The sequence below is a fragment of the Gallinula chloropus genome (genome assembly GCF_964237585.1).
Source record: "Gallinula chloropus genome assembly, chromosome: 19".
In the NCBI taxonomy this organism is placed as follows: Eukaryota; Metazoa; Chordata; class Aves; order Gruiformes; family Rallidae; genus Gallinula; species Gallinula chloropus.
The window spans coordinates 9210018-9229585 of record NC_140104.1 but is presented as its reverse complement, the minus strand read 5'-3'; the positions used below and the strand labels follow the sequence as shown (position 1 = coordinate 9229585).

The window sequence follows — 19568 nt, the reverse complement described above, 5'->3', positions numbered from 1 at the left end:
ATGTTTGATCCCTTTGGGGAGGCTGCCAAAGTACCAAGATTAATTAGCAACTTACCTAAAATACAGTCTCTATTAGATAGATCTTAAATGGTTCCCTGTCACAGGCTCCTTTATCAAAACACATTTTGAAATATTAATGAATCTATATGACTTAGGATGACATTTTGAACTCTGTCTCAGTGCTCATTCTCATCTCCACACAAAGTAAAATGACTTTTATTAGTTTTCTGACAGCTCTGCAATTACATCAGCATTGCAGAGTTCTAGCCAAATCATAGAAAACAAACTCACTTGGTGGACAAATATAGCATCATTATGCTCCCAGCTACTGCAACGTCTTCAATCAATATAGCTTTAAATGTAAATAAGAAGACAGGAATGTATTCAAACTGATGTGTGACCGGTGTACAAAAATAACTGCAAAGGCTCTGAGTAATTGTGTTGAAAGGTACACTCCTAGAGCCTTTCCCAAAGGAAAAGAACAAGGGACAGGCAGCAACTCACTTGTGTAAACCCAAGGAAAACACTGTCTGCCAGTACAAGCAAGATGGGGACACCACCTTGCTCCTGGTAGCAGCAAATGTGTCATTTATTGGTCTTCCTTTCCAAACTGGTTCTAATGCCACAGGTCAACCAGCTGGATTTCTCAGGGAAAAGCATGGCTGTTCAGCATGGTTCCAGATCAGAGCTGGCATCTGGAGTACACCCTTGCTGGGGAAGCCTGCATCAGCAGTAAAACTGGGCACTGCAATACAACCAGCCACAGCTTTTCCTTCTGTGTTTGATCCTCAGACTAACAGGAAGTTTTTAAGGTAGAAGCATTAGTTTGCAGGCTCACCCAGTCCTCTGGCAGCCACAGCCTGCGTCAGAAAGCAGGGGGCACTGCAGCAAGAACCTCACCAGTATTACACAGTCACAGAACCACAAGGTTGGAAAAGACCTTTAAGATCATCAAGTCCAACCATTCTCATCCTAAGCTAAACCAGATCCCTAAGTACCTCATCTACCCTTTTTTTTAAACAAACCTAGGGAAGGTGACTCAGCCCCTCCCTGGGCAGCCTGTTCCAGACACAACAACTCTTTCAGTAAAACATTTTTTTCTAGTATCTGCTCTGACCCTGCCCTGGCACAGCTTGAGCCCATTGCCCCTTGTCCCATCTCCTGGCCCCTGGCTGAAGAGACCATCACCCATCTCTCTGCACCCTCCTGTCAGGTCACTGGAGGTGGGGAGAAGGTCTCCCCTCAGCCTCCTCTTCTCCAGGCTGAACACCCCCAGCTCCCTCAGCTGCTCCTCACAGGATTTGCCCTCCAGCCCCTTCCCCAGCCTGGTTGCCCTTCTCTGGACTCACTCCAGGACCTCAATGTCCTTCTGATGGGGAGGAGCCCAGAGCTGGACCCAGCACTCAAGGTGCAGCCTCACCAGTGCCCAGTCCAGGGGCACAATCCCCTCCCCAGACCTACTGGCCACACTATTTCTGACACAAGCCAGGATGCCTTTGGCCAAGATGCCATTAACACTGTGCCATGGAGGGGTTTGTGCTGTAACAGCATCAGGCAGACAGCCCTAGACCACACGCAGTTACAGAACAAGATGTTAGTGTAGCGATGCTCATCATACTGATGCTGCTAAAAATAAACCAGGAAGACATTCCTCACCTAAGGCTCAGGAGGGTTTTGGTATGTAGCTGAGTCATGCAACAGTCATTAAATGAAGCATGTCTTGGTCCCTGGTTTACACTCCATCAGCACAAGCCAAGAAAAACAAGCCTTTTGTGTGTATTGAAAAAGCAACACTGCACCCACTAAAACCAGGCATGAGGAAGTAATTTGGAGGTCAAGGTCTCCTGGAAAACAATTGCAGTAGTAAGATCAAATTGCACTAAGAAAGGAGGAAGCAAGAACCAGCTCACACACATCATTTTTTTTTAATAAACTGAATTTGAGAGAATGTGTTTAGAGTTTGTGGAAGTCATCAGAGTGACAGCAACATCAGAGTGACAGCAGAATCCTCCGTCAACACATCAGCACAATTCCCCCACCCCTCAGCACCACACACATTCTGCTTGGCTAATTGCAAGGCTCTGTGCTGCCAACGGGCTCATCTGTGCCAGCAGCTTAACACAATTCATTAGCACTAGGTCAACTCAAAGGTATAACACAAGCTGCATGTCTGATGGCTTGTTGTTTCCCCATACCAGCCTTATCATTGAAGACATATAAGGACTTGGGGGTCCTGGTAGATGACAGGGTGGCCACGAGCCAGCAGTGTGCCCTGGGGGCTGAGAGAGACAATGGGATCCTGAGGGCATCAGGAGGAGTGTGGCCAGCAGGTCGAAGGAGGGGATCCTCCCCCTCTGCTCTGCCCTGGTCAGGCCCCACCTGCAGTGGTGTGTCCTGTGCTGGGTTCCCTGGGATAAAAAAGCCAGGGATGTCCTGGAGAGAGTCCAGAGGAGGCTCCGGAGATGATGAAGGGCCTGGAGAATCTCCCCTCTGAGGAAAGGCTGAGGGAGCTGGGGCTGTTCAGCCTGGAGAGAAGACTAAGGGGGGACCTTCTTAATGTTGATAAATATCTGAAGGCTGGGATGCAGGGGGAAATGGGCAGCCCCTTTTCAGTGCTCTGTGGGGACAGGACAAGGGGCTGTGGCTGCAAGTTAGAGCATAGGAAGAACTTTTCCCCAGTGAGGGTGCCAGAGCCCTGGGACAGGCTGCCCAGGGGGTTGTGGAGTCTCCATCTCTGGAGATATTCCAGCCCCGTCTGGACACCGCCCTGTGCAATATGAGCTGGGGAGCTGCTTTGGCAGGGGGGTTGGTCCCTTCCAACCCCTGTGATTTTGTGCTTATCCCTAGCCATCACTTGAGCTTACAGCACATGGATGGACACAGGGATGCGTGCAGGCACAGGATATTAGCTTGACTTCACCCAGCATAACTACCCCAAAAGGCTATTTCTTTACCACCTTCTTTCTCCCTTGTAGCACTTCTCACACACTAAAGGTCGTCTTGAACAGCATCATAGTCACTGCTCACAACGTAGTGATGTGATACAATTTCCATCCACTTTTTTCAGTGCAAAGACCACATCACAGGCAGGAGGAAGCCATATCACAGCTGTAAGTTATAAGCTGGTTTAACTTATACATCAGGGAAAGCAAGGATCAAGAAGTCTAGGAAAAGAAGATCCCAACTGCTACTGTAATTAAAGAAAAAAAAAACCCAAACAGAAAACCAAACAACAGCAAACCTGACTAGATTCCTCAGTTCAATAAATGAAACACATCCCAATGTTAATGTGTGTTCATTCTTTAAATGCCTGAAGCATTTTAATTTGCACACAGGCACCTTTGGGACAGCAGACAGCAGGGGTAGTTTTTTGTCAGCTCCACACTTCAAGGAATATGGAGCTGGGAAAATAGGTAACACCAGGCATGCAAAGCACCAGCTCCAGTCAGGGTGCATCTGAACTGGCAGGATTCAGTGTCCTGCAGTCACTGTGGTCTCACAAAAGGTGAGAAGTCCAGCTCAGGTGTATGAACTGCCTGGAACAAGGTAATTTTGCAGATCCACTGTCACAGAGATCTTCATCTTGCATCCTTCTGATGTACAAGTTTAAACAGGTACTGGATAATAAACCCCCTTTCCCTGGTCAAGCATCCCCTGTCCTTCTCCATTCACAAATGGATGGCTCCAGCTCTTTGCTCTTCCAGGGGAACTGCAGGACTCCTGTCTCCTGCAGGCATCCCTGCTCCAGGACTAAGCAACATCAGAGGAGCAGAACTTGGCCACGTGTACAAGCTCCAGTTCTAAGTTCAGCCTCAGTAAGACCACTGCAAATTCACCTTTCCAGTTTAAAACTTGTTATACAGGTTGAGCTTACTGCTAGGAAAACCTACCAGCCCAACCACTGTGAGCCAGGTTTAAAATGCCTTAAGAGCCCTCACCCCTCAAAGTGCTCCTCTTATCTCACAGATTACTCCAGTATGGAGGTGAATAAGCTTACTGCTGCTTTAGGCATGTAGGAATGGCATTGGAGGAGAAGGGCTGACTTGAAGTCAGTCACACTATCTAAAGTTCTTCTTCTGAAGCTCCTTTTTTAATGCTAAGCTTTGCATCAAGGTGCACATCCTGCCTCCCCCCCCCCAGATGCACCTGCCTTTGGACATCTCCAAAAGACCCTTCTCTACAACAATGACAGAGGCCAAAGAAACACCCCTCTCTGAAAGGCACCTAACACCCACCCATAGCTACAAACACCCCTGTCTTTATAGACCACACCACAGCAGTGCTGCTGCTGAGGGGTTTGATGTTCTCCAGGTTTTCGAGGTGAGCAACTGAGGGAGACATGATACACAGAAAGTCTGTGGCAATGCAAGTCCTAGTTACCCAAGTCATCAGCTACAGCCAACAGCCCACACACATAGATAAACACTGCTTTCCAGTACTCTCATGCTCACCTCTGAGAAGCCATCATTTCATGTTAATGACCACTGCTGCTTGATGAATCAATCACAGCTTCCACCCTGCCACTCCAGCTCCTGAACTGACCTTCCCTGTGTGTGCCAAGGGAAGGGGAGCTTTCAGCCAAACCATCCTCACATCCACTTTGTGGCATAACTGCATGAACACCTGGGCACCAGACAGTGAGCACCACAGGGTCAGGACAAAGGGCTGGTGCTGGAGTGGCAAGACTGCTCCTCTCCAAGCCCACACCAGCTGAACAGCATCTGAACAGCTTCTTGATCCTCTATCAGTTACAACCTCCAGAAATTCAGTGGGACAGACCTGCAGCAGCCTACAACAGAAGGCACAGTTTGGGTCTGCTGCTTCTTGACAAGAGGCCCAGTCCCTGAGGTACACTGTGTGGTGTACTGGGCTGCCATCACTTCAACTGGGGCAGTCACTTGGTGACCAAGGCTGACTTTACAGTCAAGAGCAGAGACCCCCTCACAGGTAAGAGCTGGACACACATGCCAGTGACCACCAGATCTTACCTTAAAGGCCCTAAAAAGCTCAGGCACCAGTCTGGCTGAGAGGGGAGATGGACCAACCTCCATGCTGGTCTCACAAACACCCCTCTTACATCCTCCTTAGGAACTACTGCTCCTTTTGTTCAGAATTACCTAAAAAAACCCAACCTGATGGTGTATTTGCTCCTCCTACCCCTTGGGAATGGGCTACCCAGGCCACCTGGGAAAGCAGCCCCAGGGTTCACTGCCAGGAGACGCCAGGCCAGAGCTGTGAGCCTCCAGCCTCCTGTGCAGGGCACGGCTCTCCCCACCAGCACAGCCCTGAGCACTCCCTGTCAAAGGCATCTCCACAGCCCAGATGTCAGAATCACAGTGGGATTAGCTGTTCACACAGACACAGCAAGCAGAGCCAGAACGATCAGCATTAATAACAGGAGTGTTAGAAGGGCAATTAAGCCTCATGTGTCTGGGACTGAGCTAGTTTAATGATCAGAGGCAAATACTCAGTAGTTGAAACTAAGAGACATTTACTTCTCCTTCACTGAGGTGGGCAAGATGGTCACAGAATGATCCGAGGGGTGCAGCCCCTCTGCTCTGGAGTCAGGCTGGGAGAGCTGGGCTGGCTCAGCCTGAAGAAGAGAAGGCTGTTTCTGGGGAGAGCTCCAAGCCCCTTCCAGTCCCTTGAGGGGCTTCAGGAGAGCTGGAAAGGGGCTGGTGCCAAGGGCAGGGAAGGACAGGTTGGGGGAATGGCCTTCAGCTGCAGGAGGACAGCTGGAGAGGAGCTGGGAGGCAGAAATCCTTCCCAGGGAGAGGGGAGGCCCTGGCACAGGGTGCCCAGAGAAGCTGGGGCTGTACCTGGATCTCTGGCAGGGTTCAAGTCCAGGCTGGATGGGGCTTGGGGCACTACGGGCTGGTGGGGGATGTCTCTGTCCATGGCTGGGGTGGAACTAGAGGGGTTCCTTCCAAACCAAACCAGTCTGGGGTTCTGGGATTCTACACTCAGGGTATCAGGAGCCCTTTGGTGTCCTTGGGACTCAGCCGTTTTGGTACCTGAGCACCTTCCACTCCACTCCCTCAGAGGCTGCCAGGAGCCACACAGACACTGACAAGTTAATCCCCTTGCTTTGCCAACAACATCACTTGGCCACACACACCCATGTAAGCTTGTCCCCTACTCTATCCCTGAGGACACCACCAAAGCTCCTCCGCATTGAGAATCAGTGGGGAAGTTAATTGAAAGCCTGGCAAACAGGACATTAGATGAAGGAAAGCCAGAATTCCTGAAAAGGAAGCAGTCTGCTAAAGATGTAAATCTGCAACTCCAAACTCCACAGGCTTTACATAGCTCAGTCTCCATGCTGCCTTTGTTCAAACAGTGGCATATCCATGCTCTCTATCCGGTCTCTCCCACGCAGCCCATTGCACGTCCTCCCCTACTCCTCCCACTCACAGATAAACAAGCTCTGGAAACAAAGCTTGAGCAGATAGCTGTGGAAACCTTGAAAGGAGGACAATGCTATTCCCTGTGGGGAATCAAAGATACCCACATAAATGAAGCTGTCTGTTTGGTGATGCTGTTCTGGTCTCTTGAGGATAGGATCAAGTATGTGCCTTACAATTAAGTTGTTTGTTATTTGTGTAACACATCCTTATGTCTATCTACTGAAGTTACTAATAGCTTAATTCACTCTCTTTTCTCTGTTTGTTCTTGTTTAATCCCTATTGGGTATGAACCTGAAATGCAACTTACACTGACACCATAAAGCAACCTCCCCATAAACACATACCGAGCCCTTCACACTCCCTCCAGTGATCAGAAGCAATAAACCAGGTATTTATGAAATGGAAGTGCAATCTAGGATGCACTTCTGCAGGGGACAGACGAATGTCACAGCAAGGGGGTGGGAAAGCTTGAGACACGGTGCTGTTGGCCCAAAGCAGGGTTGGTTATGAACTGCACTGAAGACACCCCCACTGCAGTGAAAACCCAGAGGGCTCGTTCCCTGCTCAGGCAGCAGTGAGTTGTGCAGTCACCTTGCAAGGTTTTTTTGCTAAGGTTCCACTAATTCTGTGTAAGGTGTGTGCAATCCACCAGCAAAAGCTGGAGCTATGGCACAGGCTGGTTTTAAACTGAACACAGAAGCACGTGGCTAAGAAAACGCAGGACAGCTGGCGCAGCGCCGAACAGACTCACAAAGCCACCCTCAGGAGGCAAGGATTACAAGAACAACACCTTACCAATAAGAAAGTAATCAAGGTGTGACTGAGGACAACCCCTAAAACAATCAGGCCTCAACCTTGAGAGGTGCCAGCAATTTTTTAAAGGAGATGCTACCAAAGGACCCCCGTGACTGCGAAGCCGTAATCTCCTTCCACAGCTTCAGTGACACACCTGAGGCAGCCAGGCAGCATCTGCAAAAGCTCTCCCACAGGAAGCCCACTTCTCAAAACTGGGCAGCCCTAAAGGCAGCAATAAGCCTCCCAAGCATCACCTGAGCTGCCCTGATTAACAAACTTCTCCAAGTGACTGTTTAACACAGCTTTGTTTGTTTGCTTTCCTTCTTACCTGCTGATGTTGCCTGGCTCCTGCTGTGATAGACTTGACAAGAGTATCTACTAGTGGTTTACACATGATCTGTAACAAAAGAAAGACAGTCTCTTATTAGTGGTTTGCTGACAGGTTTGTTTTTCAAGAAAACAATCTATATTTAAACACAGCTTCTCAAGTAAAAGGAAAATGCCACAAGAAAGAAGAAAGAGCCCAGAGATCAGCAACAGCTTATTTGAAAGTTAACAGCTTTGTTCACACCAGCCCTGAGTGAAATCTTGATCACAACAAAACCAGCAGCAAAGCTCTTCACTTGGAAAAATCAGGCAAAGATTTCACCTCCAGCACCCTGCACAGTGCCTGGTTGAAGCCTGCATCTGCCTGACACTTTAGGTAGGCAGGTTGCTTCATGCAGAGGAACAGCCTCAGAGGCAAAGGAGAACATCCTGAGTTGGACTGGAAAACCTCAGAGCTTGAGAAAAGATAGGAACCCACGTGCTAAAGAAGCCCAAAACTGTGAGGAGGAAGGCCTCCCTGGAGACAGGTTATCTTTAAGTTGTCCTCTGTAACCAGTCTTCACCAAAATAAACTTTCTAGGGGAGTAACTGTCAGCAAAACTTGCTGAACCTCTGTTCTGACCTAATTTCTATGTTTACAGGCAAAGCCTTTCAAACTTGAGGGGCAAAAGAAATGATAAATATCTGGATTGCAAATTCTTTGCAGGTACAGCTCTAATGCCATCTCTCAGGCACTGGGAGGTATGGCCCAGGCAAAGCACAGGCAGCAGTTTGCAGCACAGTGCTCTGACATCCTGTGTAGGCAGTAATTGCAACCACACCACCCGAAATGGCTTCTTCTGGGGCTACAACAGTTCCTACAAGAACATGTAAAACCCAACTTTAAACAGGCCAGTATCTGTGTGTATCATTACCTTTGTGATTACCTAGAAGGGATGAGCTTAAAGATTTTACAAGAGATTTCTGCAAGGAACAGTCAAATCGAATCCACAGGCTCTAGAAACCTACAAATGGGATCCTGAGCTTGCTGTCCACGTGTGCAGCAACACAACACTTCTCCTCCCACTATTTCACTAATTTATGTGGGTGGCATTGTGGGCTTGTGTCCTAAGAAACCTGAAATGCAAAAGCACTCTCTCCTGGGTGGATTCCCAAAAAGTCAGAAAGCATCTTCCCACAGTTAAACCAACCTATACCTCCTCCCACCCTGCTGTCAGACGTCAATTCTAAAAGGTTTAAGCCCTTGAGAAAGGTTTTCTGGCAACTGTCTGTACCTCACTCTGACCTAAAAATCCCTGAATAACTGTAAGACATTCAGACCCAAGGCCTGTTTCATTAAAACTGTCTGTCCTCATAGCACGGAGCAGCTCCAGGCATAGGTCAGGTGTGCAGCAAATACCTCACACCTTTCAGTCATTGACAGTGGTTGAACATCCAGCTCAGATTACACTCCAATTAGACTCTGCACTCTGTGGCCTTCTTGGAAGAAAACTGAGAAACTGAGCACTCAGAGCACAGACAGAGAGGAGCTGTTTAGCTGTTTAGATGCCTTTACACAAGCCTTGCTCATCCACCGTGTCTCAAACACTGGTAAAACACTAGACCTTCTTAGGCTAGGCTGTAAAGAGCTGCCTTCTGTTCAGCTATACTCTCAAAGCAGCATCCCAGTACAACCACAGAGGAGAACCTGACCCTCTGCAGTGTTGCCTCATCTGGAGTCCTGTGTCCAGAGCTGGGGCCCCAATACAAGAAAGATGGGGAACTGGTGGAAAGGGGTCAGAGGAGCCACAAAGATGCTCAGAGGGCTGGAGCAGCTCCCCTACGAAGAGAGGCTGAGGGAGCTGGGCTGGTTCAGCCTGGAGAAGAGAAGGCTGTGGGGGGACCTCATTGCAGCCTTCCAGTCCCTGAAGGGAGCAGAGAAACAGGAGGGGAATCAGCTTGTTAAAGGGCAGAGACTGGCAGGACAAGGGGGATGGAGTGAAGCTGAAGGAAGGAAGGTTTAAACTGGATATGAGGGATAAGTTCTTTGCAGAGAGAGTGGTGAGGGGCTGGAACAGGCTGCCCAGAGAGGGGGTGGGTGCCCCATCCCTGGGGGTGTTCAAGGCCAGGTTGGCTGGGGCCCTGGGCAACCTTGTGTAGCTCCAGGGCTGGAGGTTGGTGTCCCTGCCTGTGGCAGCGGGGTTGGAGCTCTGTGATCCTTGGGGTCCCTTCCAACCCAGACCAGTCTGGGATTCTGTGATTCAAACCATATTAAGAGTCTGAGCAGGTGAAGATCCAAGGAAACCTTACAGCAGTTTTGAAAGTGTGTGATAAAGCAGGGAAGTTTTTCTCCCTACTCTCCCCAGAATTCCAGCTGTACTTTGGAGCCAGCAGAAGCCAGCACAGCACACAGCCAGCAACACTTACCGGGAAGCGCCTGAAGAGATCGTGGAACATGGAGCTGGTAAGGGAACTGTTGCGTTTAGTCAAGAAGTGTGTCAGTGCTTGCTGATAGACTGCAGTCACCCTCTCCATATCCAAACAGCCTGTGCTCAAAACCTACAGGGATAAAGCAGAACAAACCATTTTCCAGTGAAACTCAAGGATGAATCGCTAGCGATGGAGTCGTTAAGTCTGACCCGTGCACATGGTTCCTTTTCCAGCAGCTTGATATGCTTAGGTAGTTCATATACACCAGCCTATGAGATGCAACACAGGAACATGAAGAAACAACAAAGTGGGCCCAAAACATGCTTCCCCAAGTGCTGACAGCTGTATGACCATGTTAGAGACAGCACAGCTTTCTGGTAAGACTATATACAAAGCACATGGCGTGGAGGGTGGGCTTGTCTAAGAGGTGTTAGGTTTACAGAGCACTCAAAGACCACTGGGCAGCAGCTGTGCTGTGCACACTGTGTTCTCAGCTGTAGAGCTGTATTAGTGTATGTGGATACTTAGATCTACACCTGCTTAGCAGCTCTGTTCATCAAGGATCCAGCGATCCCAGGATGTGTAAACGCTCCAATATCCCCCTCTGGTGGGGAACAAGCCCAGACGTGAAGCAACCAGCAGAGACCTGCACAGGCCATTCAGACCTGAACTAATATCCCAGGAGAAGGAAATACCAAGTGCAGAGCTTCACCTCCTGATGTTCCTGACTGTTCTCATACTGCCAGGCAAGCACAGTTCTCTGGGAAGAAAGTAAACTTAACGCCCAGGAGGTCAGAACTGTGATCTCCCATGCAGATATTGATGTAAACCATTTCTTCTGTAGTAACAGGATTTTCCATGAACTTGGCCACTGCATCACAGTGCTCTAGTTCCATACTGCTGCTTACTGGAAAGCTCCAGATTATCCTCACTGGAAACACACCACCCCTTTGCCTCTGGTTCCCCACTGGAAAACCCTCCCAGCTTCAACACACTCCAGCAACAGCAGCATCATACAAAGTGAACTGTGTCACTTCCCTCAAACCAGCAACTCACTTCAGCTGCTGGCCGTGTCGTTGGCTGGTCAAGACCACAGCTCTGATCCTGCAGGACTGACAGCCTCCCCTGTGAAGCTGCACAAAGATGCTATGAAACATCTGGCCTCAACATCAAGCACTCCCACTGTCTCTTTCTTTCCAGCACAAAACAAGAGCTGTTTGGATAAACGCTTTCAGTCTCTCACTAAGCTTTAGAAACACTGGCTGTGTTTTCAGCTGCTAATAATCTATCATCATAGAATCATAGACTGGTCTGGGTTGGAAGGGACCCCAAGGATCACACAGTTCCAACCCCCCTGCCACAGGCAGGGACACCAACCTCCAGGCCTGGAGCTACACAAGGTTGCCCAGGGCCACATCCAACCTGGCCTGGAACACCCCCAGGGACAGGGGTCACAAGATAGCCCTGTTTATTCTCCTGCCCCACAAAATGCCAACAGGATTGAGGCACTCATTCCTGTACACGATTTGGGAAGTTTAGAGACAAGTATCAGACCAGCTGGTGAAACACCTCTTGCTAGGTTTCTGGTGGAGGTGATTGGACATGACTGCCCAACATACAGGGTCACCAAATCTGGAAACCTGTGACATCAGCAGAGAGCAGGTGAAAGAAAAATCAGACAGCAAAGCTCCCCGAGTAACAGACACCCACAGCACAGATGGAGAGTCTCCCAGTGAACAACTACCACTGAAATCAAGGCTGCTCCCTAAATCTCTTCACCCTGCAAAATCTCAGCCCAAACCTCAGAGACAGGCATTCACTCCCATCCACCACTGCCCTGTGCCTCCCTGCCCCTAGGCACCCCCCCCAGTAAAGAGCTGAGAGTGTGAGCAAAGGGGTAATAGAAAAAATAGCCAACTGGCCAGGAGAACATTAAATACCCATCAGGCTTCTCAGGCAATTAACCTGGATGCAGTGTACTTCAGCAGCCCCTGATGGCCACCAGCAAGAGGTACTGCAAAGACAGGAGGATGAGAGCCAGAAGGGACTGGGGAATGCCATAGCTTCACAGTAGAGAAGTCATGCATCAGCAGGCACAGTGAGACTGAATATGCAAGTCCCACTCAGAGAAATGGGGTGATACACCTTTACTCACAAACTGCACAGCCTCAAGAGCAGCCTGCTGTCTCACCTGGCTGTCCTGAGGGACGGTGATGCTCTGCTGCTCTGGCAGAGGGGCAGGACGAGCGGATGACTTTTTCGGAGTGTTTCCTCTCAACACTTTGAGCAGGTATAATGAGGCACTTGGAAAGAAAATGGGAGAGCACAGCAATTACCACAGCATCCTGTGCCTCTGCAAAGGCACCTGAGGGCAGAGGCCAAGTGAAGCAGGCAATTCATTCCATACCAAGGGGGGTTAAAGAGTCCAAGACACTCCCTTCCCTCAAGTCCAACCCACTCTTGCCAGATCTAAAGACTAATAAATCTTAGGAGGCTGCATGATTTCATTACCTGCCACTGCAGTCACAGACACACCACCCATCAAGCCTGGTGTCCTCAAGCTCTTGCTGCCCTCTACCAGCTTTGACTACCACTGCTTGAGGACTTCTGCATTCACCCAGGGTACTGCCAAGAAATCCCAGAGTGTGAAAGTGTTCCTGAAAGTGCCTGCAGGTCACAAGAGAGCCTGCTGGTAAACAGCACTCCCATTTACACCAGGAAACAGTGGGATTGCTCATGTTTCCTAAGAAATACACAAGGGCTTATCCCAATTTACCTGTATTCAGTGGCAAAGGAGTGGATACCTAGTCAGGACTCACAACCATCATCTCATTGTGCTGTTGTTCACACAGGAAAGCAGAGTATTTGCAGAATAATCGTCTCACATGGACTGTAAGTTACACTCATTCTCACACGGAATCACACACAACTCATTAGCTCCTGATGGACCCTCAAGGAAGTGCTTCCCATCACTAATCACTGTCAGCAAAGCTGTACCAGATGATTTCTCTAACACAGACCCCTAGAAGATGATGCCCAAAAAAAGAGACATCTGTCTGAAAAAGCTTCAGACCCCAGGATAACTAGTCCTCATGTAAGGCACAGATGCTGGCACCCAGCCTTCATCCACTCTCTCCCTTCCTGGAACTGTTTTAACATGCACTATTATGCCTGCTTACTGACCAGCCATGGTCACTGCATGAGTGGAGATGCTCCTTTGTAACGCTCACCTGAAGTAATAAAGAGCCACTGAAGAGTCAGTGTGCTTGCAGGCTTTCTTCACAAGCCTCTCCACAAAAGCATGCAGGTCTTCTTGCAGTTCACCTGCTGTCCTGCAGTACTGCTTTGTTCGGCACAGTGAGTTCCTGGAAGAGCATTAGAACAACCCCCAAAGCCATTACCTACAGAAAGAGCTCTGGGAAACAGGTGCCTGTGAAGTCTTACCACTGGGTTCTGGGTAACACATCAACAAAAGCCATGCTAGCTGCGAGCAGTGCAAGAGGCAGTCACTGCTGTGGCATGAAGGGCAAGGAAACTCACTGCTCTTTGCCTTCAAGCACCTATTCAGGCATCATAGAATCAGAGAATCCCAGGGGTTGGAAGGGACCTGGAGAGCTCCTGGGGTCCAACCCCCCTGCCAAAGCAGCTCCCCAGCTCATATTGCACAGGGCGGCGTCCAGACGGGGCTGGAATATCTCCAGAGATGGAGACTCCACAACCCCCTGGGCAGCCTGTCCCAGGGCTCTGGCACCCTCACTGGGGAAAAGTTCTTCCTGTGCTCTAACTTGCAGCCATTGCCCCTTGTCCTGTCCCCACAGAGCACTGAAAAGGGGCTGCCCATTTCCCCTGCATCCCATCCTTCAGATGTTTATCAACATTAAGAAGGTCCCCCCTTAGTCTTCTTCTCTCCAGGCTGAACAGCCCCAGCTCCCTCAGCCTTTCCTCAGAGGGGAGATGCTCCAGGCCCTTCATCATCTCTGTAGCCTCCTCTGGACCCTCTCCAGGATATCACTGTCTTTTTTATGCCCAGCACTGGGCACAACACTGCAGGTGGGGCCTGACCAGGGCAGAGCAGAGAGGGAGGATCCCCTCTTTCGACCCGCTGGCCACACTCCTCTTGATGGCCCCCAGGATCCCATTGTCTCTCTCAGCCCCCAGGGCACACTGCTGGCTCATGGCCACCCTGTCATCTACCAGTGACATAGCACCCTGCCTGCAATACCAATGTTTGTTCTTAAGGTGGCCACCTGCTAACAGGTTTGGCACTCAAAGTCCCTTAGACTAGAAAACCTAGATCCTGATTTCTTTCCTGCAGGCTATGGCTAAGCACTGTGTGCACGTGTGCTTCGGGGAGATTCCACCAACACCACTGGTGTCTATCAAAATAGACTGCCTATCATCTGGAGGACTACACACACTTACTTGAAGATATTGGCTGTTTTCTGGAGGAAGTCGACCTCCTGCTTGTCAGAGTCTGAGCTCATGCACTGCTCAATCACCCGGAGCAGGGGCTCAATGATGTCAAACACCAAGGGGTTCTCCGACTGTTTAGTCAGGTACACTTCAACCAGATCCAGCACCTGCAAACACAGACCTCATGAGGATTAATGCAGACAGGGAAACATGATGGATCTACCCAGAGCAGCTCCTTCAGGCTGCTGCAGGAGTGAGCTACAGAGCAGCTGAACAAAACTGTTTGCAGCTGAGATGTGTACATCTTCTGCTATCATTTGTGCTGCTAGGGAATGAGAAATGGAAAATTAAACATTTGCCATGGGAGATTAAGGGCTGTGTGTTGACTTCAGCCTATTTCATGAAGTGACAACATCTACAATCAGCAGCAAAGAGAATCACTGGGACCCTGGCCAGACCTGTAGTCACTGTAACTTGGCACAGACCTGTCCGCACCACTGATTGAGAGCTCTCACCCTGCAAGCCCCTCTGTGACTGCCACAGTGCACTAGCACACAGTCAGCCTCTTACAGCACAGTATCAGAAGGAAAGCACAGGAAAGCCAAGGGCCAGCTGCATCACTTTTCATGTGGCTTAACCTCACACCAACTTCTGTGAGTGGCTGGAGATGCCCCTGGGTAGCTGAATATCCTGAACAGCCCATGCTGACACCAGGTGGACCATTGTCAGTATTACAGTTACAAATAACCAGGGGCTGCTAATCAAAAAGCTCCCTGTTTTAGTAGCATAACAAGGCAAAAACTAGCTTACACTGCAAAGTTACCAGAAGGATTTTAGGCACATCACACTAAAGCACATCAAGTTTGTCCAGTTTACCAAAAATGGCAGGTGTGGGGTAAGACCTAATAAAGGGAATCATTTCAGATCAGCAAATGAAAAAGGCAGTTTGCCTTTTCATAGCAATTTTTGTTTAAGAGTAGGCATGTGAAGCCCCCAATCACTGACCATGATCTTGCTGTGCCAGGTGCTGTACAATGCCAGAACCATCCAGTCCCAGTGCCCAGGAACTTAGGACGTACAGTAATGTCCAAGCTGTTTAGTTATGTAGCTCATGGCATGTGGTAGGCTACAGCTAATGTGCTAGTCAGCCAGAGGTCTTCACTCCACTTAGCTCCCACCTTAATCTTGAAATCTCTTCGCAGGATCTTCTCCTTCCTCATCTTGTCTTTCTCATCCTTCTTTGCCTGAATTCGTTTCTGCTGCTCCGCAAAAAGGGCGGAGATGTTCTTGTCAAGAGCCATCATGGCTTCATCATCCAGCTCTTCATCACTCTCATCTCTTCCCTTTTTCTTTTAGAATACAAAAAACAACACGTCATTTCAGGGATCTCAGACAGTGAGGACAGAACCAGAGCCACGATCAGACTCAGATGAGGGACGCCAGTAACTCCAGACACAGAATAGCAACATGGGGAGGGAAAACAGACCTTCAGACCCCTAAGGAATCTCACTCTTGTTTCCTATCAGGTAATCCTGCTGTGCAGGAATAACATGTAGAGCTAAAGGGTCAGGAGAAGGAAGAACCTGATGTTTCACAAACACTCCCTCTGTGCTGTTGCTCCCTCAGTAAAAGGTTAGCATGTTAATATGCCTGTAGCCTTTACAGGGAGCATGAAACCAGTCCAGCACTGAGACAAGAGTCTTCAGCATGGCCTTCAGAGACCACACTCCACAGAGGCCAGCTAACACAGCCAACAGGTCTCCATATCTCAGGGCTCCAGTTCACACCAATCTCATTTATTACAGGCAGGAACACAAGCTCTATCAGGCTAGGCCAGACAGCAAAGCTCTCAAGACAAACTAATAATAAACAAAAAGTGACTTATTCTCACAGCTTGAAGATCCTGACCTCCTGCTTCAAACACCATAGAAAGATGACTGCCAGGGTTATCACTGCCTGGGCTCAGGTAAGATGCAGATATTAGATCAATGATCACCTCCCCAAACCTCCTGGTGTCTGTATTAAGGCAGGCAGTGAAAACATACCGATGCATTCCCTGCCTGGAGGACATTCATCAGCTGACTGCGAAAATCCTCATCGACTTCTTCATCCTTTTCCTCATCTCCACTGTCATCCTCTTCTTCCTCAGTGTCGCTGTCATCTGAGTTGTCACTTCCTTCCTTGTCCTGAGGAAAGAAAGTTCATTTCCTGACCACAGTGTTCTTCAAGCCCTACTCAATTCCCTGCTGTGTCACTGTTCAAAACAAAACCTCCAACCCTTCCCACACCCCACTGCCTGGCTTCCAGCCTCAGGTTCAAGTAAAGACCCCTCAGATAAGAAGAAACCAGGTCTTCACAAAAGCTAGGAGCAGAACATAATAAATAGACTTCTCTGGCACACTGAATGAGTCTCAAAAAGAGGATTCCAAGGGGTATCTGAGGTAACAGCCCCCATCTGAGTCTCCTTCCTGCCAGTGCTCGCAATGCTTTGTGACTTGGAGATCTGCAGTTCTTAAAACTCAGAGTGTTGAATTCAGATGGCTGTGCAACATAGCTACAATTCAGTCTGTGGCCTTTGCTAATTGCAGCACACAGTCATTTGTTCTCAGGAAGACATCTATTCCAACAGCCATGCCCACAACAGCATGCTCCTTCAAGGTCAAGATACAAACAAACATCCACTTCCAAGAAGCCATTTCTGTGTTGCACTATACAGCCTGGGAGAAGAGCTTCTGGAGAGGGAGAAATTCTATGATCCTAATGGAGCAACAGCCATTTTACTCAAGACAGAGAATTGCAATCATATCTACTACTGCAGATCAGAAGAAACATTTCTTTCAACAGCAAAGGTTTGAAGAATATTTGTCACTGGCAATGGCAGATCTATTACCGTGTGCTGTGCAGATTTCATCTTTTTGTTTGATTCTTCCAACACAACAACAGCACTCTCTTCATTTTGCTCTTGGTCTGGGTCAAGAACCTGAAAAAAAAAAGAAAGGAACTTGTGGGTTTTTTTCAGTGTTTCATTTTGATGCATTTCTGGCTACAACAGACAAGAGTCTCAGCACAGTAAGCGAGCTGAGTAACAAAAAAGTAACTAAGCACATTCAACTTTCCAGCTTGGCAGAACATGCTGCATTCTTCCTGTAGGAAACAAAAAAGGTGAAGAAAACTGACAAGGTTGGTGACATCATACATTTCATTACAGATGAAGTATGAGGTACATCATATTAAGCACCTGATAGCTCATCTCTGTCATCCACATATTCCTCTCTCACAGAATCACAAGGTTGGAAAAGACCTTTAAGATCATCAAGTCCAACCATTCCCATCCTAAGCTAAACCAGATCCCTGAGCACCTCATCTACCCTTTTTTAAACACACCCAGGGAAGGTGACTCAGCCCCTCCCTGGGCAGCCTGTTCCAGCCACAACTACTCTTTCAGGGAAGAACTTTTCCCTCACATCTGCTCTGACCCTGCCCTGGCACAGCTTGAGCCCATTGCCCCTTGTCCCATCTCCTGGCCCCTGGCTGAAGAGACCATCACCCACCTCTCTGCACCCTCCTGTCAGGTCAGTGGAGGTGGGGAGAAGGTCTCCCCTCAGCCTCCTCTTCTCCAGGCTGAACACCCCCAGCTTCCTCAACTGCTCCTCACAGGATTTGCCCTCCAGCCCCTTCCCCAGCCTGGTTGCCCTTCTCTGGACTCTCTCCAGGACCTCAATGTCCTTCTGATGGGGAGGAGCCCAGAACTGGACCCAGCACTCCAGGTGCAACCTCACCAGTGCCCAGTACAGGGGCACAATCTCCTCCCCAGACCTACTGGCCACACTGTGTCTGACACAAGCCAGGATGCCATTGGCTTTCCTGGGCACACTGCTGGCTCATGTTCAGCCTGCAGTCACCCAACACCCCCAGGTCCCTCTCTGCCTGACAGCTCTCCAGCCAGTCTCCCCCAGCCTGTAGCGCTGCCTGGGGTTGTTCTGTCCCCTGTGCAGCACTCTGCACTTGGCCTTGTTAAACCTCCGAAAAGCCTCCCTACCCTCAGGCAGATCAGCACTCCTCTCAGAAAACACCACTTTACAACTGATCCATATTTTCCTATTTTGAGTTTCAAATTTTCATCTTTATTTTTAGCCTCTCTACGCTCAGCCTTTCCAGACAAAAAAAGTAGAAGCTGCCATTTCCATCCACATATAATACCTATCAGACACATAAACTGACCATGGTATTTCTTTGGCCTACAACTCCCAAAGAATTAAGTTCAAAGTCAGCAGATCTCAGGCTATCACAAAATAAACTAAACCAGAACAAACCTCTCATTTGCTACATTTAAACTTCAACAGCACACAGTACCAGGTATTTTCTAAATCAAGAAGGCTTGTATTTAATCCCAGAATAGACATGTGCTTGTGTATCTGTTAGGAACAAGGCAGGTGAGCAGTACAATGCCCTGCTAGTGCCTCACTTACATCCAGGATGAGCTGCAAGCCTCTCTTGGTCAGGTGAGGGCATATCCGTACAAACACGCTCTTGGAGATGCGACGGATGAGGAGGCTGGGCTGAGCAAGGAGGGAGAGAAGGATTTCCACCATCACCTCAACCCATCCTGGCTCTGCACTCTCTGCACAGGAACAAACAACGACAGGAAGGTGCAAAATCACTGGCCTGGCACATCAGTAACAGTCTGCAGAACAATTCCCTGAGGAAGAGACGATGGTCCCTCTAGCTGAATGGAAGATGGACTCATCCAGCAACACAGCAGAATAATTAAGCATGAAGCTAAAGATTGTAGCTGCATTGGAAGGTTACTAACTGTAGGAAGAGACATACTTCAAACTGTCTTTCATTAGCAGTTCTGCAAATCGTGTGACACCTACTTGGCCACAGCAGAGCCATCAGCAGCTAGTCAGCAAAGGTACAGACATTTTATAGTGTTCCCAATGAAATGAGGAGTCCCAGCAACCCATGGAAAGTGCTGACATTTGAAACAGGCCCTTTAGTCCACAAGTTTGGGAACCCTGATCTAGACACAACCAAGCCACCACAGAATTACAGCATTTCTTTTCACAGTACCCTCACATTTATACAGAGAGCACAAGGCTGGAGAGGAAATCAAAAGACCAAGTCAGGCTCTTTCCTGGTGGAGTTACAAACCTAGCTCTGCAGGCCCTGGACAAGGACAAGTCTGATCAGCAAACAGGAGTGTCTACACACAGG

At 48.9% G+C, this 19568-nt stretch overlaps 1 protein-coding gene across 1 annotated transcript in view; it reads right to left on the bottom strand.

The window, feature by feature from the left end:
• The window catches only part of MYBBP1A (MYB binding protein 1a), a gene marked incomplete at its 5' end in the record, with an annotated part of 63885 nt that overhangs the window by 31477 nt on the left and 12840 nt on the right, over positions 1 to 19568 (bottom strand). The window contains 9 exons of the mRNA XM_084273082.1: positions 7531 to 7599; positions 9936 to 10067; positions 12130 to 12241; positions 13169 to 13303; positions 14361 to 14518; positions 15530 to 15694; positions 16397 to 16537; positions 17242 to 17331; positions 18821 to 18972. Coding sequence (XP_084129208.1) covers positions 7531 to 7599; positions 9936 to 10067; positions 12130 to 12241; positions 13169 to 13303; positions 14361 to 14518; positions 15530 to 15694; positions 16397 to 16537; positions 17242 to 17331; positions 18821 to 18972 — 1154 coding nt within the window. The remainder of the gene's footprint in view (positions 1 to 7530; positions 7600 to 9935; positions 10068 to 12129; positions 12242 to 13168; positions 13304 to 14360; positions 14519 to 15529; positions 15695 to 16396; positions 16538 to 17241; positions 17332 to 18820; positions 18973 to 19568) is intronic.